Raw genomic sequence first — 15,842 nt, forward strand, 5'->3', positions numbered from 1 at the left:
AGCCTGTGAGCCTACCTATCCCTGGTACTATTTCAGTTAAGTGAAAAAATATGTTTCAAATATTGGGAGAACTAGAGAATGGTGTTTTGCATGATGACCCTTTACCTAAGGACATTTCTCCCATCATTGACCTGCAACAACACTAACACCAACATACAGAGGTGATGGTTGGGGCTCAGCTTAATTTATTAAAAACAGAAATCACTGGTTTGAAATCTACTGCTACCCCACTCACACATCTTTTGACAGAGAAAACTGAGAAGTTGGAGCTGCTTCTGGAGTCGTTGGTCAAGGGAGGGCTGAACAGTAATCCAAACTGCCCGATAGAACAAGTACCAATGCTACCTGACATGGGTTCCCAGGTTCTGACTTGAGCCAGAGACATCTTCCCCCACAGAGTGCCAATTTACATAAGAGACATCACCAACTGCAGGTCTCAATGCAAATCCTACCATTGTTGTTGGCGTCAGACGAAATCCTCTTGCCCCATAAACTAGGAATCCAGTACTTCCAATAGAAAATAGGAGTACTGCAATTAACTGTGCCTCTAATTACGAATTTTGGGTAGTTAATTTTTAACCTCCAGCTAGAACGCCCGCCTTGCCCCCTTTTGTGGGCAACGGAGAGAGTCTCCTGTGCAGGCAACTGAGTTAAGAAGAGTTTTTAGATTAATGTGCTGAAACTCCGTGCGTCTGACCTTGAAAGTATTGAATCCATGTCCAACAAAAATAAACGCTGGTTCAGTCATGTTTGTGATTGCAGACCTGTGATCAGAGAAGACATAGTTAACACAACCAGATATGCGAATACGTTTAGGAGAACTTATTGTATTGGTGTGAAATTTGTGAGTAATGCTGTCTTGAATGGTCTAATTCGCTTGGAGCTCTGTAATCCTAGAAAATTAGTTCTTCTATTCGTTTAAAGCGTAACCTTCCTAATGAATTTCTATCTGAAAGCAAAAGAGTGCCTGTCTTGCCACCGGTCTTGTCCACAAAAAACAATGCCCAAAGATTCTGTTCACTTGGAGCTTCTGACATCAACTGACTGCAGCCTCCTCAGCCACCGGTCAGAGGAGAAAACAAGGGTGGTGGCCCTTTAGCATCTACATTTCATCCACAGTTGCCAGGGGCTGAGTCATCTGAATTATTGAAACTGATGTCTTGGAACTTGGCAGGAATCCAATCAAACCTCCTCGATTCGGAATGGGGGGCAATTTATTGATAGGCATCATATCATTTTATTACAGGAAACGTGGGCAACTTGTCCCGAGTACAGACCTGGCTATTTAACTTTTTATGGCAATGCTACCTCTTCCAGCTCTGGATGAGCCTCGGGTGAGTTTTTAATCTGGGATAAAGTCCACAATTTTCTACAAGTTAGAACACTAGACACTCGCTACAATTGTATCATGGCTATTAAACTATACAGTCGGAACTTTCCAAGATCAAACTTCAGACACATTGTGGTGATCCATATTTATGTTTGCTCTGTTGCTGATAATGTGGAATCACAAATACTCAACTGTGTTCATCTTTTGCTTGACTGTTTAAAGCCAGAATTGCCCATGAGTATAGCTGGGGACTGTAATATTCACTTTTAACCATTTGAAACACTCTTTTCCCTGCTATTACCTGAGGATGAGGAGTGGGGAATTCCACAGCTTTCAGCAAACCCAATCAAAATGTGCTCAAAGATCACGAGCCAGCTTTTTCACTTGACCTTACAATATAAGCTAAGAGCGAGTCACGGACGTTCCATCTCTGACCACCTAGCCATTCCTACTTTCAACAAGGGTAGATATTTACATTACATTGACTATATTCTATTGGACCTTAGATTGTGGCCCTTCCTAAGTGACATGAAGGTCATATTTCACCCTGATAGAGATCACTATGTCCTAGTTACCCATGTTCTTGTCAACATTGTGCCTGCCCCCCAGGATCGTGAAATTGAGTCTTTTACAAGACCATTATTACATACTAACAACTTTAGAAATGTAAAATGGGGTGATATAATTTATAATGATTTTTTATTCAGTGGAATATATCAAGGTTTTGCTGGTTTCTTTAAGGCTGATGACACTATTGATTTTGATTGGACAAATTTTGCTCGGTATCACTCTGACTTTTTTACCACTCTAAGAATATTTTTCACGATCCGTTCTAAATGGAAAATCAGTTTAGACATAACTTGCCCATGGTTTTCTAAAGACTGTAGAATGGCCAATAAGGGATCTATTAGTGCCACTGGAAAGGGAAATAAAATCTAATTAAATATTGCCAGGAAGAAATATGTTAACTCTAAGGGTCACAAAGCGAGATTGGGAGGAGGCCGAATGGACGGAACTTACTGACGCTCTGGCTACGAAGGAGACTCAAGCCTCTAGGGAAATTATCGCATTCGGCACCGAGTGCTACCCAGCCCGACTCTTCTGTTTCTGCAGAACAATGTATTGCTCATTTAACTTCTCTTTATAAAGAGCAGGAAATCTGTGTCACAACTCCTGATAACACTGAGCAAAAAATGTGTTCATTGGGGTTGCTATTGACAGATTATTCACCTTCTGGTTGTTTCCTTTCATTGAACGAAACTGAGGTTGCCTTAAACTCAATGTAGCGGAGTAAAGCTCTTCTTGGCCTTGATAGCATAACAGGCGACCTGTTTCTTTTTCTGAGCTAGCAATCTGGATGCCTTATGTGAATGCCCTGTGAATTCCAGTAGTTGGAACAAAAATATCCCTGAGTCGTGGAGAGGCGCTATCATCATCCCGATACACAAGAAGGCAGAGAGAGATACTCCAGGGAATTATAGGCCCATTATCTTAATAGATACATCACAAAAGACATTTGCTAGTTATGCTCTTGCCCACCTCTAGACTTGGATGAAAGGTCACCAGATATTGTCTGACTTCCAGGCAGGTGTTCTCTAGAAAACAAGCACAATGAACCAGGTGTTTTGGTTTTCAACCACACGTTGGAAATATCTGTAGGCCGCATTTGATCTAGTTCCAAGGAACATCTGTGAGAGATGTTCAGACAATACAACATCCCCGAAGATCTTTTACATATTTTAATTAAATTACACACTGGCACTTCTGCCCACATTTGGTGGAATAACCAAGGAGACCTCACCTAATAAGATTCCGATTAACGGTGGGGTTAGAAAGGGCTGCGTTTTTGCCCTCACACTGTTTTGTCTGTTTCTCAATGGACTGGTGGGTTGGGTGAGTGGCTGTCAACATGATGCCCCAAAATTGGCAAACATCAGCACTCCTGTGCTGATGTTTGCTGATGACACACTACTCCTGTCATGATTCCTATGGGTAGCCCACTTCATCTGTGTGAATTTCAGAAGGTTTGCAAACATAGAGACCTTAAAATAAATGCTGGCAAAACAAAGTTCCTGACCTTAAACCCCCACCTTCCTTTTAAAATAAAATGGAGGTAGATGGGATACTGATCGAGCGAGTCAGGAACTTTGATTATTTAGGTGTTAGGCTTTCAGACAAATTATCCTGGAAGCCCCAGCTCAAGAAGAGTAAATCTCTTCTACAGCACAGATTGACAGAAATTCTGATTATCTTCGGTCCTTGATGTCTATAGAGCAATAGTATAGGGTGGGGCTTTTTAAGGGGTGGAACTCTGAGGCGATAGTGTCATTACTCTATTAACAAGAACAGAAATGTTTATTTAAGGTCACCACTAAATGTGCCTATTATTCCACTGAAATGGGATCTGAACATCCAGCGGTTGGACCATATCACTCAACTTAAAATTTTAAGGTACTGGATTAGGCTTTGAACAACCCCTGAGCTGGCCCCTTATAGAATGGCCCTTACAGAGTTGATTATGCATTCTAGGAATTGCTCCTCGCAATGGCTTGAGTTGGTCAAAGAGCTCTGCCTTAGCTTACATCTGCCTGAGCAGTGGGAAGATCACGAAAATATGCCAATAAATCTTGGCACCAAGATGAAGTCTCTTTATTTGGACCATATGCTTTCAGAGGTCTGGCATGAACCTTTCTCGGAGGGTCTGATTGATATGTTTTTAGCATACGTGTCTACCCAAATATGAGATTTTCATTGATAGGAAAATTCCCCATACAGCTAAAACTTCATTTTTTCCTTTCAGAATTAGCTCGCTCCCCCTAAACTCACTGACCACCCAGTGAAAGAGAGAAGGTGATGAAGGAGAACGTCTCTTCTGCCTGCCAGCCAAAGAAACTGTGACCCAGTTTTTTTGCCCAATCTACACCTTGCCACGCACTAAGTAAATTATTACAATTTGTCACCACCTAGGCGTTGGCTACTGCTCGGAGGCTTTGCATATCCTTAGTCACTAGACACATGAACTGATTGTCTTTGTGACTTCAAGATTCCTAAATTGGGAATGGTCCCTGAGGACCAGAAGTCTTAAACTGACTGCCCATCCCTAACCTACCCTCACAGCCAGCAGCTACACAACTGTGATGTAAAAGTATCAGAAGTATCTGTCACTGTAACGCTTGCACCTCAACAGGTTTACTCTCCTCACTCCCTACAGTCTGCCTCAACTAAGAGGGTTTCTTACATATGTTCTTTGATGAATCTCTCGTACTATGGGAAAGCACGTCACTTTAGTACACAGTTAATTTCATGAATGAGATATGCTTGGGTTTTTAGTAAACTAGATTGGAGTACTTGATTTTCACAAATGCTTTCCAGGTCACAGCAATCCTTACAGTTTTTACTAACAAGAAGGCCTTTATGACATTTGAATATATGCACATTTTATCTCATGCTAAAGCTAGAGCCACTTCAATATGATTCTGTGTCTATCGCTACGCAACATAGGTTTCTTATAGGGGTACTTGATCCCTTAATGCCCTAGTATGCCAAGAAACCCTCTGTTGCTCAGATCAGGCTAAGGCCTGCATGTTTTTCTACATAATAACATTTATTGTCTATGGAAATTGTTGAGCTTCCTATCCAAGCAAGTTCCTAAAGGAGAAGGTTTTCTTTAGCTGCATGCCTCAGTATAACATTCCTATCAGGTTAAAGCATAAGTCACTTTTTATTACTTTTTTGTTATTTGCATATAACGTCATATACCAGTGGCCTTTGACCTTCTAAATGCTTAATTCTTTTATGGAGATTTTATGTTGTTCTAATCAGGACACACCTAGAAGCCGATTCCGATCCTGGAAAAACGCTGTACAAATCGTGGTATGGAGCGTTTTCACCATACAACTCCTACTTGTAAGGAGGCCCCTACGACCTAGGAAGTACGATCTGTACAAATAGACGCACTCCATACAAATTGTAAAAAATACCATACAACTCGTATATACAAGCGATTCCGATTCGGATTGCTCTGTACGCGATGTTCCCATGTATTCCTGACAGCAGTTTACAACCCAGCAAGTACGATTCGTACAAACGACACTCTGTACGGCTCTTTTTTTACAAGAGCCAAAAAGTGCAGGAAAAACCTTGTACGCCCCGAAAACAGTACGAGACAGACCCCTCCATGTACGCGTCGCACACCCCATGAATACAGGGGTACGGTGCATATGTGCGGTGCGTACGGATGACACGGAAAGTGGGGTACGGTGCGTACATACGCGATGAAGGGGTACTGGTCGTGTACGCACCGTACAAGCACCGTACCCCAAAATCGCGTATGTACGCACCGTACCCCAAAATCGCGTATGTACGCACCTTACCCCAAAATCGCTTACCGTACCGCAAAATCACGTATGTATGCACCGTACCCCAAAATCGCGTATGTACGCACTGTACCCCAAAATCGCATACGTATGGTGCGTACATGCGCGATGTTGGGGTACGCACCATACACACGCCTCACATGTGGGGGGACCCCTGTACGCCTCATACCCCTATACGACCCGTACCCCGGTATGAGTCGTACCCCCAGAACGTGTCATACCAGGGTACGAGGCGTATAGGGGTTCACTTCGTTGGCCGGTATGAGTCATTCCCCGTATACAGGCCATTTTCCATACAAATCATATGCTGACAACCCGGTACGAATCGTACTTGACGGGTTGAACAGCCTTTTTACAAATTGTATGGTCTTTTTTACAAGTCTGTGTCGTACAGCTTTTCCCGATCCGATTTGTAAGGATCGGGCCGATCTGTATGTATTTTTCCCGTACGAATCGTACTACACGGGTTGGAAGGGACTTTTACAATTTGTATGGAAAAAAATACAAATCCTATTTGTATGGGAAATAAAAATCCAGGATCAGAATCGGCCCCTAGTGTCTCTAATTTATTCTGCCTGCTGTTTGTGAGGTATAGAATAATTTTTATGGTGCTGTGTTCTTATTGTGTTTTTTTATGAAAGGTTATTTTACTGTATTTTTAAATGTACTTTTATGGTTATATTTTTGTAACCTAATAAAGTAATTACTACTACTATTACTACTGTTCATTAATTTTTATAACTCGAATTATCTTTTTTTCAATGAGTTTTAAACTTTTATCTTAGAACCTCATTATTTGCTAGGTGTTAACATGAGAAACACTAGAAATGTAAGAAACCAGGTTCTGATCTAATACAAATTTAAGACACTGTCCCTCGTGAGCGTAAACAAGTGCACATATCGCAGAAAGTCAGAGCTAGAATGAGTGGAAGAGGGGTTAGCTGGCCTGTGGAAAAGAATCACATATTTTTATTACACCATATGAAACCATGCATAACTATTTGTGTATACTTCAGAAAATTCAGTATGCTGAAGTGCAGAATTTACCTCTACCTTGATAGTGCCAACACCAGGTGAGCGCATTGCAACTCACACAAGTTCTTTAATTGTCCATCCATTCAAATGTTACTTTAAAAAGGATTTGTGTGGTTTAGTGAGTGTGAACCGGCCAGTGTAGGTGTGGGTGCGTTGTATAGATCTTATTTTCAATCAGGAATGAATGATACTTATAGTCACTGAAAAAATGAAGGTTTTTTAATGTTCCAGTGAGATAAGCACTAAAGTTTAAAGACTAAAACAGTCTTGAACTAACTATAACATGTGTCTCTTTCATGCACTCATGCACTGCTTATGATCTCAGATTTTACATCACTCATGGCATGTTAAATGACATAATTGATAACATCCTGTATCCAAACTGCCATGGTGCTTCCAACCCCTGCTACACATGGCATTTTGCTGTGTACAGCTAGAATTGGCCGTAAGGCCTGGCATGCTGCCAGGGCCAGCATCCAACCCACCCTAGGCACCCAATCTCTCATTGCGCATAGCCTTTTAGCAATGTGAAACGGTGTGTTGGCCCTACGCCCAACCCACTGCAGGCAGCCGACCCATACTGCACACAGTCTATGGCCTGTACAATGGCAGCTGACAACAGATTCTGGTCTATGACAACACTCTTTTGTACATTTTTTTTGTACCACCGTACCGTGTAGGGTGCACTGCAGGGTATTGTGGTCCTGGGTGCTGTAACAAATCCAATCTGATATTATTATTTTTCTGTTGGACTTAAGGGATGGTCTCTTTTGGACACACCTCAATATGGCCTTGGGGGTCAGGGTATGCCCACTCTTCTTCCTCATGTGGTCTTTCATTTGTTTTTTCAGGACTCTGGAAATTAGTCCCTGAGTCATGTAATGGCGACCACAACATTTATTTCAGTATTGCAGTCAGTCAACCAGAGAATGTGGTACTGAACTACCTGCACTGGGGTACCAGAATGACCAACGAGAGAAAGAGCTCCCTCAGCCAACCTGATTAGACTTCCTTTTTGGTACCATGGGGTTGTCATGGAACATTCACAGGTCAGCCGTATAGATATAACCATCTTTTCCTGAGGATTAGCTCCTTCATGCCAAACCAGAGCCCCTTTTTAAATCCAAATTTCTTGAAAAAGACTGAACAGATTACACCAAATCACAAGAAGCACACGTGCTGAGAAAAGTTCTAACTTTTTGCCAAACATGGTATAATTCTGTGAGCCATTTTCTTCTGCATTGGACAGCAATGTTTCCCATGACAATTAACATGGGAAATCTTACTTTTGGGAGCCTGCATTTCCTGGTTCTCACTTGACAGATCAGTGTGAATGTTTTCACGAAGGAGAGCGGGTTGGTGAACTTTCGTTTCAGAAAGGTGTATACAAAGTAGTAAAAAAATGGCAAAGTTATTAAAGAAACAATAAAAGGTCTTTTTGTGGAAACTGTAACCTAACTATAGCTACACAGTGGCAACAGCTGCTGTGTAACTAGGACCTAGAATATATGATTGCTGCAAATGGCTGGAAGTAGCTGATACATTTTTTCAGGGTCACCAGTGAATACAGTGACGTTGTAGACATGCTAAACCCTTTGACAAATTTCAGGCGTATCCAATTCATTAATCCAAGCCTCAGTGCTAACTGAAACCGATGAACCACCCATGTATTACTTGAGGGTAGTGCATATTGTGCACTAATCAGTACTGTGATACTCAAATTAAACACACACAAGAAATCCACACTATATCTTTTAAAGGCTTAATCAAAAATAAATGCCCTATTCTAGTGCATATTGTGTGAAAAGAGGTAACAATGAAAATAAACTTAATAGTGGCAATATAATAGGTATTTGAACATAATGTTAAAAAGAATTGCAACATGTTCATTAAATCAAAGCATTGGATGTTGAATGTTGAAACTATTTTCATCCCCTTGCTAAAACTCACTACCTCGTTTTTAGCACCAGTGTCCATCTAAGTTTCTTAAGTTTCCTCTAACCCGCCACCAATCAGCTACTGAGCTTTGAGATGGTCGCAGTATGTTTCTCTTATGGTGTTCCCAAGCTGAAAAATATGCATTTAAGTACTAGCTCTGAGAACCCGTGGCCTTCACTGAAGGTGCTTGCAGTACACAGCTCAAACAAACCTCACAAGAAAAGCCCAAGATGTCTCCACCCGAAGTTCGGTCTGAATCAGATTTAAATGCCATGTTCTAATTATTATGAAAAAACTAGATCTTGCGATTAATTATGCAAAATCAAAGATTTTGCATGTGAATTCAGTTGCATATTCACTCAAATCTGCTATATATAATTCATAGTAATACACTATATATTTGTGCACCATCAACTTATAATAAAGAAAGCATTACATGTTATATGTACAATTGATACTAAATGTAACATGCAATAAAAATTAAATATGTGCACTCGATTACATGAATGAAATGCAATGGAAACACAAAAGCATACAATTTTTGATACAAAAGCAATACGTGAATCAAGAAAGAGTGTAAAAGAGTGTAAAAGTGCACAAACCTCCACGTTAGGACATCAGTGTAACGTCCAACATGGCAAGTTTAATAGAATTCTAGTTACACTTACTGAAAGGGGGAGCCCATAATGTACAGATTAACAACAAATCTGAGGTGGAATTAATATTTCCATTTTTAGGAGTTACAGATATATATTGTATCAAATGGACAATATGGCAAGTTATTACTTGGTCAACATAATGTCTAAAACAGAGCGATTCTCTTTACACACAATAAAAATCTAAGAATTTGGCATAACGACTTGGAATGTAGGTGCTCCATTGTCCATTGTGATATATGTTCCATAACATCAAATTGATAGGAGGCAGTACCTTTGTTATATCTGTTAGGTAAATTCAATACAATTTTCAGCTGGTAATACTACAGTTCTCGGGCATGTCTCTTGCTTTAGTCATTTGGAACATATGTTGTAAGAAGTTGTCTATCACACGCAATGAAGATTCAAAAGTTTGTATTATATTTTCCCCTTTTTTATTTGAAAGAAACAAAGCAGCACTTCAAAAGCACTTGCGATGATACATATATTATTTAGTTTTGACAAGGAGTAACAAAGCGTATGAACTCCCACCAACATCCATCATAAGTGTAAATCTTCTATAAATCATCTAAGATTATTAAGAAATCTAGATTTGCATGGTGAACAAATAAAATTAGGTTTATGGTTGCTAGATGTTAATATAGTTAGTTGTAGCACATGTATCATCGAGAGATGTGCACAGATTTGAGCAGAAACCACGGAGAGCAACAACAAAATCTTCTAATTTTTTAATAGATTACCTACCGCGGTAACAAATTAAGAACTGTCTTCTCACTGCTTTCCATAACCCAAAAGAAATTTGTGTACTATCCTCTAGCTACTGTACTGGAATAGCTGAACGCCTTCGATCATAATTCCTGTTCTCTGGTAGTGGGAGTAAATTGCTTACAGGCAGAGGGCTTTACCATTAAGACAACAGTTCTAAAAAGATTAGTCAGTCAGTGGATCTAGGCTCTATGGGAAACACACTGAGCGGTCTAACGGTGGGGGTGCAGTGAAACCCTCAATCACTGCAGTATGCGTGACATGTTTAGGTTGATGCTGTCTACTCCCACAGTAGGAATGAGTGTCTAAAGTACAAACACTTGAAACAGTGATCAAAACAAGTCGTACAATTCAATAAGAAGTATTTTACCGGCGTATACTGTTCGTTGTACTACATCACTAGTTACTACCCTCTCTCAATAATGTTAGTACATGACTCTTTGGATCTCACTGTCAAAGGTTTTGTGATCTGATCCGCATTTACACTCCCTCTGTCTACTCCTCTCTCATGTCTTTTACCTTATACACACTAGTGTGCATACCATTTATTGGATGTCACTGTACCAAATGTGATTTTAATGACTGAACAAAAACAGAAATTACCAAGCTTAAAATTAAGAACCAGATCTAAACATTTGGGGACGGCACTCCATCTGTCAGGTGGCAGAGAACATTAGCTCCCAACCTGTAAGGAATACCATCTGCTAAATTTAGAGATTACCGTAGACCCAGGGGTGATCTCTGTACCTCCACCTTGACCTTCACCATGGCCGTTCATGTCAAAGTACTAAACATTGGTACCAAGCGCCATCAGTTTTGACAGCTGTACACTTTTTCAGAAAACAAACTTCCAATCTGAGAAGATTTTTTTCACTGCATGAAGGGGGTCATCATTTGTCTTTTTTTTGTCCCTCACCACAAGGTTTGACCTGGCACTGATGAAGAGAAAATGAAGGACATCACACCTTCTGCCCTAACTCGGTAATACTGTAATGCCCTTACTCAAACGATCCCTACTCTGTCAGGCTATTGGTGGATGTTTTCTATCGACAGAGCCAACAGGGGCTCCTGTGACGGAAAACTGTAGGCCATCCAGACCCTGGATAGGGTGAGCCAAATGGAATTTTAGGGGCCTTTTTGGTGGCATTTGCTCCAAACTCTAAATTGCATCCTAAATCATCAAGTTTGATGACGAAATATTGGTGAAGCACAAGTTAAAGTGTGTAGAAAATGTTATCAGAACAGTGAACCAACAATAAATTGATAAGGTAGATACCAAATTGCTTAACACCTACGAACTCTCAAACGTATTATAAGAGACAATACAGCTATACAATACAGCTATACACTGGCACAATGTCATAGGCTTCCTTTGAAATAAGGTACTGTTGAGTATTTTTCCAGTGCTGAAATTCCACGCTTCCGTTATCTTAACACTTGCAAAATCTTTTTTATTACATCAAAGGAAAACACAAACTTTCACCCGCTTGATATTCTTATTACATTGTTGTAATTGTCTTGCTAGAGTAGGCATGGTAAGATTTAAAACTTGGACAGAGCCTGGCAGTTACAGCTCTCTTACCTTACTACAATACACCATTGTACTGAAATATTTCCCCCCTAATTGGACTGAATTCTTCCATATTGATCCTGAAACTGTGATGTACAAATGCTGCTACATATTCAGATGTAGTATTCTCCATTAATCAGAACTGTGTCGGCACACTGTCTCAGCATTATTATGATGATATCATATTAGAAAATTATAAGTCCTCGTTTTGATTGCTTGGTGACATTAAAATTTTACAATAACAAAAATAGTGGACATAATTTGGGGTGGGTGGAATTTACGGAGTGTGTGACATTCTGCAGAGTTTCACTCACCCCTAGTTACAATAATAATGCCTAATGTGTGTGTGTAGTACCACAATTCTCTATAAGCATAGCTCAACCTGTTATTCTTGCAGTGCGTCACATCGAAACATGTAGTCAGTCAAGATTAAAAGACGCGGTTTCATGGAATCGCTATTTTAATAAAGAAACTACGAGAACCTTGTTGCCACCTTACTTCTTATAACATCATCATCTTTCCGCACTTTTTTTCTGGGAAAATGTGTCCTTTTGCTCTTCCAAATTGTGGTAAACGCTCCGAAAAACACCACAAGTCTAATTACACATGGGATTACACTCTACGATCAACTACAGAGTGAACATCAACAAGCAGATTTAAAACCATGGACACAGAAAAAGGACAATAATACAACAAACTTAAAAACGTAATCCCAAAACAAGTGACATCAGAAAGGCATCAGGCGCTTGTTAAGAGAGAAACAGCCATGAGGCGGGCATTTTAGGTGTGTGCAGGAGAATGACATTTTATTTTATTAAATAAAGAAGATATTACCGGCAGCCACGGCCGGCAGTGGGAGTACCTGCAGGGCGGTGACGTGGGAAGGGGAGGGGCAGGGTGGGGGGTAGTAATGTATGGATTACGGAGTTTTACAGGTAAGTAAACATTTAAATAAATAAAACTAATTTCGTTGCGTGCACTGCATCGCATTTGGGGATGCAGTGCACTCAACAAAATTCGTTTTATTTCTTTAAGTGTTTACGTACCCGGGAAGCTCCGTTATCCATACATTACTACCCCCCACCCTGCCCCGCCCCCTCCCTACGTCACCGCCCTGCAGGTACTCTCACTGCCGGCCGCGGCTGATTTCCGGGGCCACAAGGGGCCACAGAAACTTTAATTAGTTTAATTTACAGTATCTGCATTCCCCTATGCAACTTGAAGTTGGAGGGGGAGGGGCAGGGTGAGGGGTAGTAATGTATGGATTACGGAACTTCCTGGGTAAGTAAACATTTACAGAAATAAAACGAATTTCATTGAGTGCACTGCATCCCCAAATGCGATGCAGTGCGCACAACGAAATTTGTTTTATTTATTTAAATGTTTACTTACCTGTAAAACTCTGTAATCCATACATTACTGCCCCCCACCCTGCCCCACCCCCTTCCCACGTCACCGCCCTGCAGGTACTCCCACTGCCGGCCGTGGCTGACTTTCAGTCTAGAATAGTTGGCGAGAGTCGCGTTTTCTTCCTGTGGTAATGCACACTAGTCGTGAATGTTTACTTCTCGCTTATTCAGGAGATCAAGCAGTAAAACAACCAGAGGTGAAACGACCCCTGATAGGTCCTTAGTTATTCACAGTTCAACCCCCATTATTTTAAATATATGCAGATCAACTCCACTAGCCAGAAAGTGAAGGTGGGAAATGCAATATCGGTGCGCCTGCAACACATTCAAGAATACAGATCCCCAAACAAGAAACCCACAAGGAAAGATTACAAGACTCACTGCACATTAACAGCACTCAAACGATAGAGAACCCAACTTCACATCTGCATCCTAGATATACCTCTAATCTAGACCTCTAGGTCCATCGAAAAATTAAAACTCACCCAACAGAATGCAAGGACATTGGGAGATGATCCCTCAATCAGCAAAACAATGGACATATATACTACCACTTCTAACAACTAGACACAAACATACCACGCGACCAAAACTATCCCCTGTGCGCGCCACCCAAGAAAAACATAAAACAAAACCAGCAGCACATCTAGTTTAATATGAACTGTTTCCAGACTCCCCAGAGATATGTGCAATCCTTGCCCATGTTCTTTCCCGCCCCTTTTTCGTACCCCAATGTGACTCACCTACAGGCCCCCTCAGGCTATCCCTCAGGGTCTTGGTCTCTTGCCACCATTGTATCACTCTTCCCCTGCAGCTCCTCCTGTGAAGACAATCTATATCTCTGCCACCTACTCCTAACTGTATGATGTGTTCTAACTCATGCACCGCCCTCTGCCTCCTCTAACGGCCATTGTTTGGAGGTTCGCAGACAGTTATACTTTTCCAGTGCTAATACATTCCACTGGCTGAGCGGAGTGGTGTAACTTTTTTGTAATAGTAACTCGGAATTACTAAATTCCTCCAATTCCACCGGTGGAATTAAAAATTCCGCCCACCCCTATACGTAATATGCAATGGCACAGCAATGGCCATACAACTATCAAAAGCAAAATAAGTGTGAAATTCGGTGAGGAACATTTTAAGCACCCTGCCGCCACTTGACAAAAAAATCCAATTTTATCAATACCCAATTTCAAATGTGTTTCTTGCAGCAGATTCAACAATTCTAATGACAATGAAAACAAGCAAATTAGCACATTTTAACTGTCTGTATTCAATGGGACCAATGTCTAAGCTCAAAACCTTACCTGCTTCCCATCCAGCGTGTACAGGCGCTTCACCACTCCTGAGTCTAGCTTGATGGCGTCGGTGATGTCACTAAGGACCTGCTCAAACGAGTGTGCCGTCTTCTTGTTAAGGAGGATCCGCACAGCTTTGCGAGGTTTCACACCACTCCGGATGATTGTAACTAGCTTGGGCCTGATGAAATCTTTACTCTCCTTAGTTTCCAAAGGTCCAGGCTTTGAAGCTGCCACAGGGGCACTAGCACGAGGGGAGGTGGTTGCCTTTACATTCACAGACCAGTTTGGGTTTACATTCTTTGTGTAGTCCAATTTTTTAAATGGTTCTATTGATCCACATACGTAACTTTCACCTGCAAGCATAAAGAGACAAAATATTGCCTTAAAATAAAATTATAGTTGAAAGACACTTGAAAGGTTACACAATACTTAGATTCCTTCAACTTCAAAACAAGGAGCTTATTTATGAGAGGCTCGCACTGCTGGAGTGTCACTTTTTTTATGAGGCGCCGGTGGCGTAAGCCTCTCAATCATACCTATAAGGTGACACAAAGCCAGACTGCGTTGCAATGAATGGCCTTATAAATATGGAGTAAGACAAAGCAGTGCAAGTCACTACGTCAAGGAGGTGTTCCATAGGTGTTGCAATGGGTTTTCCCACACATCCCTCATCGATTTTGACGCTGGCCCAGATTTACTAAATAACATAAACGTGGGGCAGCGCCAAAGCTTTACACCTCCCCAGAGTAGGCGTAACAAAGGGAAATATTTTTATTTCTCCTCGTATTTTCTCTTTCTAAGGACCAGATGTAGGTAGGCTTTTACCGGTCGGTAACGGCTGATTTCGGCCGTTACCGACCGGTAAATGGATTTTGAGATGTAGGGGGCAGAATCGGTAAATTTACCGATCGGTAAATTTACCGATTCTGTAAATTACCGAATCGGTATTTTTACCGATTCGGTAATTTTGAGATGTAGGTGGGACTCTTCTGAGTCCCACAAGCCTTACAGAATCGGTATTTTACCATCAAATTCAATTTGATGGTAAAATACCGATTCCGGTGTGCATGCACACCTGTGCCATATGACAGGCAGACCTGCCCACATGGCACCCGAACCTGTTTTGGGGGTGCTAGAGGGTGTCAAAGTGACACCCCCTGCACCCTTGTGAAATTCGGTATTTACCGACTTTTACAGATTCGGTAAATCCACATCTGGATTTACCTACATCTCCCTCCTTATATTTTACCGATTCATAAATACCGAATCGGTAAAATTCGGTATTTATGAGTCGGTAAAATATATTTACCTACATCTGGCCCCTGGTGTGCTGCATTCCACAGGACACATAGAAAGAGGAAAACGCATCTCGGGATTGTTTTTGTGCAGGAAGGTGCCCATTTTGCACAAAACCAACCCTGCCTGCAATGGAGCCACCCTCTCACCATGGTGCAAGGGTGCC

The 15,842-nt window shown here is 41.2% G+C and overlaps 1 protein-coding gene across 2 annotated transcripts in view; it reads right to left on the minus strand.

The window, feature by feature from the left end:
- The window catches only part of DCLK1 (doublecortin like kinase 1), a 1,138,541-nt gene that overhangs the window by 997,484 nt on the left and 125,215 nt on the right, over positions 1-15,842 (minus strand). For both annotated transcript variants that reach the window (XM_078657178.1, XM_078657179.1), the window contains exon 3: positions 14,387-14,733. In XM_078657178.1, coding sequence (XP_078513304.1) covers positions 14,387-14,733 — 347 coding nt within the window. The remainder of the gene's footprint in view (positions 1-14,386; positions 14,734-15,842) is intronic.

This window comes from Lissotriton helveticus, chromosome 8, assembly GCF_964261635.1.
Source record: "Lissotriton helveticus chromosome 8, aLisHel1.1, whole genome shotgun sequence".
Classification (NCBI taxonomy): Eukaryota; Metazoa; Chordata; class Amphibia; order Caudata; family Salamandridae; genus Lissotriton; species Lissotriton helveticus.